The 15,000-nt window shown below is 56.5% G+C and overlaps 2 protein-coding genes and 1 long non-coding RNA gene across 3 annotated transcripts in view; all 3 read right to left on the bottom strand.

The window, feature by feature from the left end:
- The window catches only part of LOC107076503 (serine/threonine-protein kinase TAO2), a 58,503-nt gene that overhangs the window by 58 nt on the left and 43,445 nt on the right, over positions 1 to 15,000 (bottom strand). Inside the window, exons 16-18 of the mRNA XM_069188383.1 lie at positions 12,689 to 12,892; positions 9,517 to 9,756; positions 1 to 180 (exon numbers count right to left, since the gene is read on the bottom strand). The exon at positions 1 to 180 is cut by the window's left edge and continues 58 nt beyond it. Of these exons, the coding sequence (XP_069044484.1) occupies positions 1 to 180; positions 9,517 to 9,756; positions 12,689 to 12,892 (624 nt within the window). The remainder of the gene's footprint in view (positions 181 to 9,516; positions 9,757 to 12,688; positions 12,893 to 15,000) is intronic.
- Positions 4,163 to 7,525, bottom strand: LOC138238260 (uncharacterized). The gene is made up of 2 exons (XR_011189335.1): positions 4,987 to 7,525; positions 4,163 to 4,862 (listed from the first exon to the last, which is right to left on the bottom strand). It is a non-coding gene; the product is annotated as an uncharacterized lncRNA (long non-coding RNA).
- On the bottom strand, positions 8,737 to 9,450 carry LOC138238040 (neurosecretory protein VGF-like; the record flags this gene model as incomplete). Its single annotated transcript, XM_069187840.1, has 1 exon — positions 8,737 to 9,450. A coding segment is annotated over one exon (714 nt), but the record flags the coding sequence as incomplete, so codon positions are not given.

The raw sequence follows: 15,000 nt of genomic DNA, 5'->3' as shown, positions 1-15,000 counted from the left end.
GTCGTACTGCTCGGCCAGGATGGCCAGCTTGCGGGTCTGCTCCTCCTTCAGCCTCTTGAGCACCGCCTTGTGGTCGCTCTTGGGAGTGCTCTCCAGCAGGTGGTTCCTGAGCGCCTTGTACTGGCGGGTCTGGATCTTGCAGGTGTCCTGGAACTGGCGCTTGATCTGCAGCTCCTTCGACTGGGGGGCAGATAGAGAGAGAGAGGGGACAGGCGGAGACAGGGGGTAGATGGGGGGGATCGGGACAAATCAGGAGACAGGGTGGAGGGAGAGGAGAGAGAGGAGAGAGAAGAGAGGTGTGGGGAGAGAGGAGGAGAGGGGGGGTGAGAGAGGAGAGAGAGGGGGGAGAGAGGAGAGGAGAGGGGGGGGTGAGAGAGGAGAGAGAGGGGGGAGAGAGGAGAGGAGGGGGGGGGAGAGGAGAGAGGAGAAAGAGAGGAGAGGGAGGGGAGGGATGAGAGAGGAGAGAGAGGGGAGAGAGAGGAGAGGAGGGGGGGGGAGAGGAGAGAGGAGAAAGAGAGGAGAGGGAGGGGAGGGATGAGAGAGGAGAGAGAGGAGGGAGAGAGAGGTGTGGGGAGAGAGGAGAGGAGAGGGGGGGGGTGAGAGAGGAGAGGGAGGGAGGGATGAGAGGAGAGAGAGGAGGGGGGGGGAGAGGTGTGGGGAGAGAGGAGAGGAGGGGGGGAGAGGAGAGAGGAGAAAGAGAGGAGAGGGAGGGGAGGGATGAGAGAGGAGAGAGAGGGGAGAGGAGAAGGTGGAAAGGAGTTAATTCAACAAACGCCGCTCTGTGTGAATGAAGGCAGGACACTCGACGATCACCAGGGGGCGCTGGGGTGCTGCAGTCCAGACACACTCCTGCTGCCCCCAGTATGTGCCCCTGGTATCTGCCCCTGGTATGTACTCCTTCTGCCCCTGGTATCTGTCCCCGGTATGTACTCCTTCTGCCCCCAGTATCTGCTCCAGCACCTCAAAGCAAAACTCAGAGCAGGCGTCTCTGCAAACAGATCCGACTCTCCGTTCCTCAGGAAAAGCCTGGATTTGGGGATCATCTCTCCGCTGGGACCTGTGTGTGTGTTTGTGAGAGAGAGTTTACGACAGTGTGTGTGAATACATGTGTGAGTGCGAGTCTGTGAATAAGTATACGTGTGTGTGTGTGAAAAAGTCTGAGTGAATAAGTGTGTGTGTTTGAATATACGTGTGTGAAAAGGTAGGAGTGAATAAGTGTGCGAGTGTCTGAATAAGTGTGTGTGAATAAGTGTGTGAAGGTGAGTGTGTGAATAAGTGTGTGAAGGTGAGTGTGTGAATAAGTGTGTGATTGTGTGAATAAGTATGTGATTGTGTGAATAAGTATGTGTGTGATTGTGTGTCAATAAGTGTGTGTGAAAAAGTATGAGTGAATAAGTGTGAGTGCGAGTGTGTAAATAAGTGTGTGTGAGTGTGAAAAAGTGTGCGAGTGTGTGAAAAAGTGGGCGAGTGTGTGAGTGTGTGAATAAGTGTGAGTGTCTGAATAAGTATACGTGTGTGAAAAAGTACGAGTGAATAAGTGTGCGAGTGTATAAGTGTGAGTGCGTGAATCAGTGTGCGAGTGTTTGAATAAGTGTGTGTGAAAAAGTATGAGTGAATAAGTCTGTCCATGAATAAGTGTGTGTGTGAATAAGTGTGCGAGTGCGTAACTGTGAATAACTGTGAGTGCATGAATATGTGTGTTAGTGCGTAAGTGTGCGAGTGTGTGACTAAGTGTGCGAGTGTGTGACTAAGTGTGCGAGTGTGTGACTAAGTGTGTGAGTGCGAGTGTGTGAATTAAGTGCGAGTGTGTAAATGTGTGAATAACTGAGTGCGTGAATAAGTGTGTGAGTGCGTAAGTGTGTGAATAAGTGTGTGTGTGTGAATAAGTGTGCGAGTGCGAGAATAAGTGTTTGAATAAGTGTGCGAGTGTGAATAAGTATACGTGTGTGGAAAAAGTATGAGTGAATAAGAGTGAATAAGTGTGCGAGTGTATGAATAAGTGTGAGTGCGAGTGTGTGAATAAGTGTGAGTGCACAAATAAGTGTGCGAGTGTGAATAAGTGTACGGGTGTGTGAATAAGTGTACGGGTGTGTGAATAAGTGTGAGTGTGTGAATAAGTGTGTTTGAATAAGTATACGTGTGTGTGTGAATAAGTGTGAGTGTGTGTGAATAAGTATGCGGGTGTGTAAATAAGTGTCCGTGAATAAGTGTGTGAGTGCGAGTGTGTGAATAAGTGTTCAAGTAAGTGTGTGAATAAGTGTGTTTGTGTGAATAAGTGTGAGTGTGTGTGAATAAGTGTGTGTGTGTGAATAAGTGTGTGAGTGTGTGTGAATAAGTGTGAGTGTGTGAATAAGTGTGTGAATAAGTGTGTGTTTGAATAAGTATACGTGTGTGAAAAGGTAGGAGTGAATAAGTGTGCGAGTGTGTGAATAAGTGTGTGAAGGTGAGTGTGAGTTTGTGAATAAGTGTGTGAAGGTGAGTGTGTGATTGTGTGAATAAGTATGTGTGATTGTGTGTCAATAAGTGTGTGTGAAAAAGTATGAGTGAATAAGTGTGAGTGCGAGTGTGTAAATAAGTGTGTGTGAGTGTGAAAAAGTGTGCAAGTGTGTGAAAAAGTGGGCGAGTGTGTGTGTGTGAATAAGTGTGAGTGTCTGAATAAGTATACATGTGTGAAAAAGTACGAGTGAATAAGTGTGCGTGCGTGAATCAGTGTGCGAGTGTTTGAATGTGTGTTTGAATAAGTATACGTATGTTTGAATAAGTGTGTGTGAAAAAGTATGAGTGAATAAGTCTGTCCATGAATAAGTGTGCGAGTGTGAATAAGTGTGCGAGTGCGTAACTGTGAATAACTGTGAGTGCATGAATGTGTGTTAGTGCGTAAGTGTGCGAGTGTGAGAATAAGTGCGAGTGTGTGACTAAGTGTGCGAGTGTGTGACTAAGTGTGCGAGTGTGTGACTAAGTGTGTGAGTGCGAGTGTGTGAATTAAGTGCGAGTGTGTAAATGTGTGAATAACTGAGTGCGTGAATAAGTGTGAGTGCGTAAGTGTGTGAATAAGTGTGTGTGTGAATAAGTGTGCGAGTGCGAGAATAAGTGTTTGAATAAGTGTGCGAGTGTGAATAAGTATACGTGTGTGGAAAAAGTATGAGTGAATAAGAGTGAATAAGTGTGCGAGTGTATGAATAAGTGTGAGTGCGAGTGTGTGAATAAGTGTGAGTGCACGAATAAGTGTGCGAGTGTGAATAAGTGTGCGGGTGTGTGAATAAGTGTGAGTGTGTGAATAAGTGTGTTTGAATAAGTATACGTGTGTGTGTGAATAAGTGTGAGTGTGTGTGAATAAGTATGCGGGTGTGTAAATAAGTGTCCGTGAATAAGTGTGTGAGTGCGAGTGTGTGAATAAGTGTTCAAGTAAGTGTGTGAATAAGTGTGTGTGTGTGAATAAGTGTGTGAGTGTGAATAAGTGTGTGGAGTGTGAATAAGTGTGTGAGTGTGTGTGAATAAGTGTGAGTGTGTGTATAAGTGTGTGAGTGTGTGTGTGAATAAGAGTGTAAGAATAGATGTCCTTCACATCTCTTTATCACTCCTGTGTCTCAGAGATCAATCACGATCGTATTGATTCACACCCTCCCCGCCTGCCTGTCTCTCCCTTCACCTCCCTGCCTGCCTGCCTCTCTCTCTCCCCCTCGGAAACGCGCGCGCACCGCAGTTTCTGCCGTGGGGCCGGGCTGGTCGAGACAGGGGAGGCCTGGGACCGGAGCACAGCAGCCCGAGGAGCAACGCAGGAACGCGACTGGCTGCCGAAGCAAGAGCTGGGGGGGCGGGGAGGCAAGCCGATTGGCCCGGCCGATGACAAGGGGCGGGACAGAGGAGGAAAAGGCTGTTGATTGGCTGGTATGAACAGGAAGAAAGCGGTTGGTCAGATGGACACGGGGGGGAGGGGGCGGGGAGAGCGCAGGCTGCTGATTGGCCAACGGGCACAGCCCCTGGGGGAGGCGCGCCGTGATTGGCCCAGCGGATACAGCACAGAGGAGGAGGAGAGATGCGATTGGTCCATTTCATTTCCCTGAGCTAAACCTACAGCTCGTCCCCGTGCGGTTCGACAGCCGAACAGAAACACACACACACACACAAAAACCCAAATAAAAAGACACTCAAACTAAAGGACTTAAAAGCAAAACCCTTTATTACGGATGAAAATAAAACTGTATAAATTATACACAGAGGATGAGGATGGGCGGGGGGACACAGGACGGTACAACGAGGAAGGAAGGGTGTAAAACACTATCAGCCTTCAGAACACTGCAAATAGAATATATATAGAATTTATATAAAATACTTCTGTTTAAAAAACAACAACAATAATGATTGCACGATCACAGGTCACACGAAGGAGGGCTCGTGTGACCACAGGGGACGGGGGGTCACAGGGGAATGGGGGGTCCTGGTGCGGACCGGCCCGAGCCAGCCCAGGGATGACCAGACACCGCCCCCGATCTGTGCAGAGCAGCCCCAGGGGCACAGAACCTGCACTGAACCCAGGCTGAACCTGCACTGAGCCCAGACTGAACCTGCACTGAGCCTACAATGAACCTGCAATGAACCCAGGCTGAACCAGCACTGAACCTGCACTGAACCAGCACTGAACCTGCACTGAACCCAGGCTGAACCTGCACTGAGCCTACAATGAACCTGCACTGAACCCAGGCTGAACCTGCACTGAACCCAGGCTGAACCTGCACTGAGCCTACAATGAACCTGCACTGAACCCAGGCTGAACCAGCACTGAACCCAGGCTGAACCTGCACTGAACCCAGGCTGAACCTGCACTGAACCCAGGCTGAACCTGCACTGGACCCAGAGTGAACCTGCACTGAACCCAGGCTGAACCTGCACTGAGCCCAGACTGAACCCTGAACCTGCACTGAACCAGCACTGAACCTGCACTGAACCTGTACTGAACCTGCACTGAGCCTAGACTGAACCCTGAACCTGCACTGAGCCCAGACTGAACCCTGAACTGGCACTGAACCCAGGCTGAACCTGCACTGGACCCAGACTGAACCTACACTGAACCCAGGCTGAACCCTGAACCTGCACTGAACCTACACTGAACCCAGACTGAACCCGAGTTCTCTGTGCAGCTGTGGCCAGAAGAGAGCTTGCACACTACACATGCCTGACCAGGACAGCCCAGCAGGCGGGGCGCTGTCCCCAGACTGCCTGCAGGGCCTGAAGCTCACAGACTGGGGATGGGAGGCACACTGGGGGGTGGTGGCTGGTCACACCTGGAGCGGATCAGACTGCTGCGCATCGGGAGTCTGACTGGCCTCAAAGGTACAGGTAGGGAAAACACACACAGCAGGAGGAATCCTGCACTCTTCACAGTGCTGTAGTGTCAACATCTGCTTCTCCTCTCTCTCTCACTGTGTCTCCTGTCCTGTTGTGTGTTTATTACTGAGGGATTCTCTGTGATCTCCTCTCTCTCACTGTGTTTCCTGTCCTGTTGTGTGTGTTTATTATTGAGGGAGTCTCTGTGATCTCCTCTCTCTCCCTGTGTCTCCTGTCCTGCTGTGTGTGTTTATTATTTCTAACAGACAGGGAGTTGGAGCTCAAGTCTCTCAGGGGTCTTTACAGTGACCAGCTCCTAGGCTGAGGGCAGGACTGTTTCTGTGGAGATGAGGGCACAGATACAGATGGAGTAACATGAAAAGTAAACTCATCACAGTAAACAAATTAAAATGACACAAAATAAAATACAAACAAAAATAAAGCAGATTTCTGTTTTCAAACTGTATGGCCACTGTTTTCAAAAAGAAGGTTTATTTAATTCTGTATTAACATCATCTTAGAGGATGAGGGGCTCCTGTCTCTGTACACACCTGCACTGGCTTTTATAAGAGACTCTGGGGCTCCTGTCTCTGTACACACCTGCACCTGCTTTTATAAGAGACTCTGGGGCTCCTGTCTCTGTACACACCTGCACTGGCTTTTATAAGAGACTCTGGGGCTCCTGTCTCTGTACACACCTGCACTGGCTTTTATAAGAGACTCTGGGGCTCCTGTCTCTGTACACACCTGCGCTGGCTTTTATAAGAGACTCTGGGGCTCCTGTCTCTGTACACACCTGCACTGGCTTTTATAAGAGACTCTGGGGCTCCTGTCTCTGTACACACCTGCACTGGCTTTTATAAGAGACTCTGGGGCTCCTGTCTCTGTACACACCTGCACTGGCTTTTATAAGAGACTCTGGGGCTCCTGTCTCTGTACACACCTGCACTGGCTTTTATAAGAGACTCTGGGGCTCCTGTCTCTGTACACACCTGCACCTGCTTTTATAAGAGACTCTGGGGCTCCTGTCTCTGTACACACCTGCACCTGCTTTTATAAGAGACTCTGGGGCTCCTGTCTCTGTACACACCTGCACTGGCTTTTATAAGAGACTTTGGGGCTCCTGTCTCTGTACACACCTGAACCTGCTTTTATAAGAGACTCTGGGGCTCCTGTCTCTGTACACACCTGAACCTGCTTTTATAAGAGACTCTGGGTTCCTGTCTCTCAAAAATATTCAGTTGTCACTGTAACAGATTGAAAACAGATACCTGAACCTTGAATAATGACAATCACAGTCTACCTTCTACTTCGAAGACAGGTAAATAATATGAAGATATCTCCTTCAGAGCTAACAATCATTGCGATTAATGAGTCTTTGATAATGATTATCTGATGTATATTGGCAAAGGTGCTGTATGTCTGCCTTCAGTCAGTGAAACCAAAGTCACAGAGCCAGTACATGACAGCATTTCTGACGGACCAATCCCATCTCTCCCTGTGTAGGACCAACTGGCCAATCACATCCCTCCTCTCTGTCAGGCTGAAATTCCGCTGGACCAATCACACCCCTCCTCTCTGTCAGGCTGAAATTCTGCTGGACCAATCACACGTCTTCATTCATTCAGTCTGGAATTCTTAAGAGCCAATCACACCCGTCCTTTCTTTCCGTCTGGAATTCTAATGGACCAATCATACAAGAGCAAATTCCCGAAAGAGGAGGGGTCCTGAGTAGTGGGTGGAGCCTGTGCTCTCATGAATATTCAACAAGCCCTGAAAGAGGAGGGGTCTGGCGGGGAGGGTGGAGCCTGGGCTCTTGTGAACACTCAATACACTGTGAAAGGGGAGGAGTCAGAGGGGGTGGGAGGGGCCTGGGGGGGGGGAGGTCTCACACCTGTAACACACCTGTGCAGAGCAGGTAAGAGGGTAAGACGTTCAGTGTTAAACATGCCGGCGCTCAGAATCAACACAGCCTGAGCACAGAGGGGAGGAGACTGGATCTCACTCTCACACACACACACCCACCCCTCTCACACAGACACACACCCCTCTCTCTCTCACACACACCCACCCCTCACACAACCCTCTCACACAGACATTCCCCTCTCTCTCTCACACACACACACCCCTCTCTCCCTCTCACACACACACACACACACACACACCCACACACACCCCTCTCACACACACACCCACCCCTCACACAACCGTCTCACACACACACCTCTCTCTCTCTCACACACACACCCCTCACACAACCCTCTCACACAGACATACCCCTCTCTCTCTCACACACACACACACACCCCTCTCTCCCTCTCACACACACACACCCACACACACCCCTCTCACGCACACACACTCACCTCTCTCTCTCACACACACACACACACCTCTCTCACACACACACACACTCACCTCTCTCTCACACACACACACACACTCACCTCTCTCACACACACACACACTCACCTCTCTCACACACACACACACTCACCTCTCTCACACACACACACACTCACCTCTCTCACACACACACACACCCCTCTCTCTCACACACACACCCCTCTCTCACACACACACACCCCTCTCTCACACACACACACCCCTCTCTCACACACACACACACTCACACTCACCTCTCTCTCTCTCTCACACACACACACACCTCTCTCACACACACTCTCTCTCTCTCTACCTCCAGGGCACCACCTTCCTGCCGGACGCAGTCCTGCGGAGCCCGGACGCCCAGGCTGCCGGCCCGGGCCCGGGGGCGAGCTGCGCGGGCCGGCGCTGGCGGTCCGCTGTGCGCTGGCGGGCCTGGCGCTGGCGCAGCGCGCGGGGCAGCAGGCGGGGCAGGCGGCTGGGCCTCTCCTCGCGCAGCAGGCCCAGCGCCCGCAAGGCCCGCAGGCCGCCGGCCGGCACCCGGCCCAGCAGCGCGGCGGCCAGCCGCAGGGCGGCGCCGTTGGCCCGGTCCGCCAGGGCGGCCAGCGCGCGGGCCAGGCGGCGGCGCAGGGGCGGCGGGCGCGGCGGGGGCAGGCAGCGGGCGGGCAGGGGCAGGCGGCAGCGGCGGGCGCCGGCGCCGCGGCCCGCCTTGGGGAAGAGGCCGTACAGGCTGCGCTCCGCCAGGCCGCCCAGCAGCGGCTGCGCCAGCGCGAACAGCGGGCGGGGCAGGGCCAGCAGCAGGCGCACGCCGCGGCGCCGCGCCCGCCGGGCCAGCGCCGCCCCCCCCGGGCCCAGCGCCAGCGCCAGCGCCAGGCCCAGCGCCAGCCCCAGCGCCAGGCCCGGCCGGGCCAGCGCCGGCGCCGCCGCCACGTAGGGCCGCCCGCGGCGCAGCGCCAGCGCCAGGCAGGCCAGCGCGCAGCCGGCCCGCGCCAGCGCCAGCGCCGGGCCCAGCGCCAGGCCCAGGCCGGCCCGCAGCAGCAGCAGCGCCAGCGCCAGGCCCAGGCCGGCCCGGCGGGCGGCGGGGAGGAGCGCCGCGGGCGGGCCGGGCAGCGCCAGCAGCAGCACCAGCAGCGCCAGCAGGGCGGGCAGCGCGGGCCAGGCGGCCGCGGCCAGCGCCAGGGCGGCGCACAGCAGGTGGGAGAGCAGGGCGGGCAGGCGCGCGGGCGGCGGCGGCGCGGGCGCGGGCGCGGGCGGCTCCGGCAGGAAGGCGCGCTCCAGCTCCTCCGCCGACTCGGCGAAGTAGAAGGCCGACAGCTCGTCCTCGGGGTCGCCGCGGCGACGGGCGCGGCGGCGGGGGCCCCCCAGCAGCTCGGAGGGGCAGCCGTCCGCCACGCCCCGCCCCTCTTCCTCCCCCTCTCTCTCACACTCCTCCTCCTCCTCCTCCTCTCTCACACCCCCCCGCTCCAGGGCCAGCGCCTCCCGTCTCCCGCCCTCACACTCTTCTTCCTCCTCCTCTCCCCTGCCTTCACCGCACTCTTCCTCCTCCTCCTGCTCCTCTCTCCTGCCCTGACCGCACTCCTCCTCCTCCTCCTCCTCTCTCCTGCCCTGACCGCACTCCTCCTCCTCCTCCTCTTCCTGCACTCCCCTGGCCTGACCACACTCCTCCTCCTCCTCTCCCCTGCCCTGCCCACACTCCTCCTCTTCCTGCAATCCCCTGGCCTGACCACACTCCTCCTCCTCCTCCTCCTCCTCCTCTCCCCTGCCCTGCCCACACTCCTCCTCCTCCTCCTCCGCCCCCTCACTCACGCGCAGGCTCTTGGGCTGCTGGCGGACCTCCACGGCGTGCTTCTGGCGCAGCTCCTGCTCGCGGCGCTTGTTGTACTCCAGCTGGTTGGTGAGCTCGGTCTGGTGCTGCATGCGGATCAGCTCGGCCCGCGTGCGCTGCACCAGGGCCAGCTGGCGGAACTCCAGCTCCTGGGTCGACTCGTGGTGCCGCAGCAGCATGGCGCACTCCAGGTCCCGCTGGGTCTGCTTCTTGTTCAGCTCCTGGGAGAGAGAGAGAGAGACGGGTCAGAGCAGGACACTCCAGGTCCCGCTGGGTCTGCTTCTTGTTCAGCTCCTGGGGGAGAGAGAGAGAGAGAGAGACGGGTCAGAGCAGGACACTCCAGGTCCCGCTGGGTCTGCTTCTTGTTCAGCTCCTGGGAGAGAGAGAGAGAGAGAGACGGGTCAGAGCAGGGACACTCCAGGTCCCGCTGGGTCTGCTTCTTGTTCAGCTCCTGGGAGAGAGAGAGAGAGACGGGTCAGAGCAGGGACACTCCAGGTCCCGCTGGGTCTGCTTCTTGTTCAGCTCCTGGGGGAGAGAGAGAGAGAGTCGGGTCAGAGCAGGGACACTCCAGGTCCCGCTGGGTCTGCTTCTTGTTCAGCTCCTGGGAGAGAGAGAGAGAGAGAGACGGGTCAGAGCAGGGACACTCCAGGTCCCGCTGGGTCTGCTTCTTGTTCAGCTCCTGGGAGAGAGAGAGAGAGAGAGAGACGGGTCAGAGCAGGGACACTCCAGGTCCCGCTGGGTCTGCTTCTTGTTCAGCTCCTGGGAGAGAGAGAGAGAGAGAGAGAGAGAGAGAGAGAGACGGGTCAGAGCAGGGACACTCCAGGTCCCGCTGGGTCTGCTTCTTGTTCAGCTCCTGGGGGAGAGAGAGAGAGAGACGGGTCAGAGCAGGGACACTCCAGGTCCCGCTGGGTCTGCTTCTTGTTCAGCTCCTGGGAGAGAGAGAGAGAGAGAGAGAGACGGGTCAGAGCAGGGACACTCCAGGTCCCGCTGGGTCTGCTTCTTGTTCAGCTCCTGGGGGAGAGAGAGAGAGACGGGTCAGAGCAGGACACTCCAGGTCCCGCTGGGTCTGCTTCTTGTTCAGCTCCTGGGAGAGAGAGAGAGAGAGACGGGTCAGAGCAGGGACACTCCAGGTCCCGCTGGGTCTGCTTCTTGTTCAGCTCCTGGGAGAGAGAGAGAGAGAGAGAGACGGGTCAGAGCAGGGACACTCCAGGTCCCGCTGGGTCTGCTTCTTGTTCAGCTCTTGGGGGAGAGAGAGAGAGACGGGTCAGAGCAGGACACTCCAGGTCCCGCTGGGTCTGCTTCTTGTTCAGCTCCTGGGGGAGAGAGAGAGAGAGACGGGTCAGAGCAGGGACACTCCAGGTCCCGCTGGGTCTGCTTCTTGTTCAGCTCCTGGGAGAGAGAGAGAGAGACGGGTCAGAGCAGGGACACTCCAGGTCCCGCTGGGTCTGCTTCTTGTTCAGCTCCTGGGAGAGAGAGAGAGAGAGACGGGTCAGAGCAGGGACACTCCAGGTCCCGCTGGGTCTGCTTCTTTTCAGCTCCTGGGAGAGAGAGAGAGAGACGGGTCAGAGCAGGACACTCCAGGTCCCGCTGGGTCTGCTTCTTGTTCAGCTCCTGGGAGAGAGAGAGAGAGACGGGTCAGAGCAGGGACACTCCAGGTCCCGCTGGGTCTGCTTCTTGTTCAGCTCCTGGGGGAGAGAGAGAGAGAGAGAGAGAGAGAGAGAGAGAGAGAGAGAGAGAGAGAGAGAGACGGGTCAGAGCAGGGACACTCCAGGTCCCGCTGGGTCTGCTTCTTGTTTAGCTCCTGGGAGAGAGAGAGAGAGAGAGAGACGGGTCAGAGCAGGGACACTCCAGGTCCCGCTGGGTCTGCTTCTTGTTCAGCTCCTGGGAGAGAGAGAGAGAGAGAGAGAGAGAGAGAGAGAGAGAGAGAGAGAGAGAGAGAGAGAGAGACGGGTCAGAGCAGGGACACTCCAGGTCCCGCTGGGTCTGCTTCTTGTTCAGCTCCTGGGAGAGAGAGAGAGAGAGAGAGAGAGAGAGACGGGTCAGAGCAGGGACACTCCAGGTCCCGCTGGGTCTGCTTCTTGTTCAGCTCCTGGGAGAGAGAGAGAGAGAGACGGGTCAGAGCAGGACACTCCAGGTCCCGCTGGGTCTGCTTCTTGTTCAGCTCCTGGGAGAGAGAGAGAGAGAGACGGGTCAGAGCAGGACACTCCAGGTCCCGCTGGGTCTGCTTCTTGTTCAGCTCCTGGGAGAGAGAGAGAGAGAGACGGGTCAGAGCAGGACACTCCAGGTCCCGCTGGGTCTGCTTCTTGTTCAGCTCCTGGGAGAGAGAGAGAGAGAGACGGGTCAGAGCAGGGACACTCCAGGTCCCGCTGGGTCTGCTTCTTTTCAGCTCCTGGGAGAGAGAGAGAGAGACGGGTCAGAGCAGGACACTCCAGGTCCCGCTGGGTCTGCTTCTTGTTCAGCTCCTGGGAGAGAGAGAGAGAGACGGGTCAGAGCAGGACACTCCAGGTCCCGCTGGGTCTGCTTCTTGTTCAGCTCCTGGGAGAGAGAGAGAGAGAGACGGGTCAGAGCAGGACACTCCAGGTCCCGCTGGGTCTGCTTCTTGTTCAGCTCCTGGGAGAGAGAGAGAGAGAGAGAGAGAGAGAGACGGGTCAGAGCAGGGACACTCCAGGTCCCGCTGGGTCTGCTTCTTGTTCAGCTCCTGGGAGAGAGAGAGAGAGACGGGTCAGAGCAGGACACTCCAGGTCCCGCTGGGTCTGCTTCTTGTTCAGCTCCTGGGAGAGAGAGAGAGAGACGGGTCAGAGCAGGACACTCCAGGTCCCGCTGGGTCTGCTTCTTGTTCAGCTCCTGGGAGAGAGAGAGAGAGACGGGTCAGAGCAGGGACACTCCAGGTCCCGCTGGGTCTGCTTCTTGTTCAGCTCCTGGGGGAGAGAGAGAGAGAGAGAGAGAGAGAGAGAGAGAGAGACGGGTCAGAGCAGGGACACTCCAGGTCCCGCTGGGTCTGCTTCTTGTTCAGCTCCTGGGGGAGAGAGAGAGAGAGAGAGAGAGAGAGAGAGAGACGGGTCAGAGCAGGGACACTCCAGGTCCCGCTGGGTCTGCTTCTTGTTCAGCTCCTGGGGGGGAGAGAGAGAGACAGACGGCCGGGGCCCAGCTCACCTCTCTCAGCAGGTCCTGCTCCAGGTTGTGCTTGGCCAGCAGCATCTTCCTCTTGTACTGGCGGCACTGCAGGTCGTAGTACTGCCTCTGTCTGCGCAGCAGGCCGGCCTCCTCTTCCGCCTGCAGCTGCTGCAGACACTCCTTCTGCCTCACCAGCCACTCCTGCTTCTCGCGCTTGGGGGTGGACTGGTTCTCACTCAGCTCCTGTCTCACACACAGAGAGACAGGGGGGTTCACACACACACACACTCCTGCTTCTCGCGCTTGGGGGTGGACTGGTTCTCACTCAGCTCCTGTCTCACACACAGAGAGACAGGGGGGTTCACACACACACACACACTCCTGCTTCTCGCGCTTGGGGGTGGACTGGTTCTCACTCAGCTCCTGTCTCACACACAGAGAGACAGGGGGGTTCACACACACACACACACTCCTGCTTCTCGCGCTTGGGGGTGGACTGGTTCTCACTCAGCTCCTGTCTCACACACAGAGAGACAGGGGGGTTCACACACACACTCCTGCTTCTCGCGCTTGGGGGTGGACTGGTTCTCACTCAGCTCCTGTCTCACACACAGAGAGACAGGGGGGTTCACACACACACACACACTCCTGCTTCTCGCGCTTGGGGGTGGACTGGTTCTCACTCAGCTCCTGTCTCACACACAGAGAGACAGGGGGGTTCACACACACACACACTCCTGCTTCTCGCGCTTGGGGGTGGACTGGTTCTCACTCAGCTCCTGTCTCACACACAGAGAGACAGGGGGGTTCACACACACACTCCTGCTTCTCGCGCTTGGGGGTGGACTGGTTCTCACTCAGCTCCTGTCTCACACACAGAGAGACAGGGGGGTTCACACACACACACACTCCTGCTTCTCGCGCTTGGGGGTGGACTGGTTCTCACTCAGCTCCTGTCTCACACACAGAGAGACAGGGGGGTTCACACACACACACACACTCCTGTTTCTCGCGCTTGGGGGTGGACTGGTTCTCACTCAGCTCCTGTCTCACACACAGAGAGACAGGGGGGTTCACACACACACTCCTGCTTCTCGCGCTTGGGGGTGGACTGGTTCTCACTCAGCTCCTGTCTCACACACAGAGAGACAGGGGGGTTCACACACACACTCCTGCTTCTCGCGCTTGGGGGTGGACTGGTTCTCACTCAGCTCCTGTCTCACACACAGAGAGACAGGGGGGTTCACACACACACTCCTGCTTCTCGCGCTTGGGGGTGGACTGGTTCTCACTCAGCTCCTGTCTCACACACAGAGAGACAGGGGGGTTCACACACACACTCCTGTTTCTCGCGCTTGGGGGTGGACTGGTTCTCACTCAGCTCCTGTCTCACACACAGAGAGACAGGGGGGTTCACACACACACTCCTGCTTCTCGCGCTTGGGGGTGGACTGGTTCTCACTCAGCTCCTGTCTCACACACAGAGAGACAGGGGGGTTCACACACACACTCCTGCTTCTCGCGCTTGGGGGTGGACTGGTTCTCACTCAGCTCCTGTCTCACACACAGAGAGACAGGGGGGTTCACACACACACTCCTGTTTCTCGCGCTTGGGGGTGGACTGGTTCTCACTCAGCTCCTGTCTCACACACAGAGAGACAGGGGGGTTCACACACACACTCCTGCTTCTCGCGCTTGGGGGTGGACTGGTTCTCACTCAGCTCCTGTCTCACACACAGAGAGACAGGGGGGTTCACACACACACACACACACACACACTCCTGCTTCTCGCGCTTGGGGGTGGACTGGTTCTCACTCAGCTCCTGTCTCACACACAGAGAGACAGGGGGGTTCACACACACACACACTCCTGCTTCTCGCGCTTGGGGGTGGACTGGTTCTCACTCAGCTCCTGTCTCACACACAGAGAGACAGGGGGGTTCACACACACACACACTCCTGCTTCTCGCGCTTGGGGGTGGACTGGTTCTCACTCAGCTCCTGTCTCACACACAGAGAGACAGGGGGGTTCACACACACACACACACTCCTGCTTCTCGCGCTTGGGGGTGGACTGGTTCTCACTCAGCTCCTGTCTCACACACAGAGAGACAGGGGGGTTCACACACACACACACACTCCTGCTTCTCGCGCTTGGGGGTGGACTGGTTCTCACTCAGCTCCTGTCTCACACACAGAGAGACAGGGGAGTTCACACACACACACTCCTGCTTCTCGCGCTTGGGGGTGGACTGGTTCTCACTCAGCTCCTGTCTCACACACAGAGAGACAGGGGGGTTCACACACACACACACACTCCTGCTTCTCGCGCTTGGGGGTGGACTGGTTCT

The sequence above is a fragment of the Lepisosteus oculatus genome, chromosome 4 (assembly GCF_040954835.1).
Source record: "Lepisosteus oculatus isolate fLepOcu1 chromosome 4, fLepOcu1.hap2, whole genome shotgun sequence".
In the NCBI taxonomy this organism is placed as follows: Eukaryota; Metazoa; Chordata; class Actinopteri; order Semionotiformes; family Lepisosteidae; genus Lepisosteus; species Lepisosteus oculatus.
Note: the sequence above shows the minus strand (reverse complement) of the source record. Positions and strands in the feature narration are given on the sequence as shown.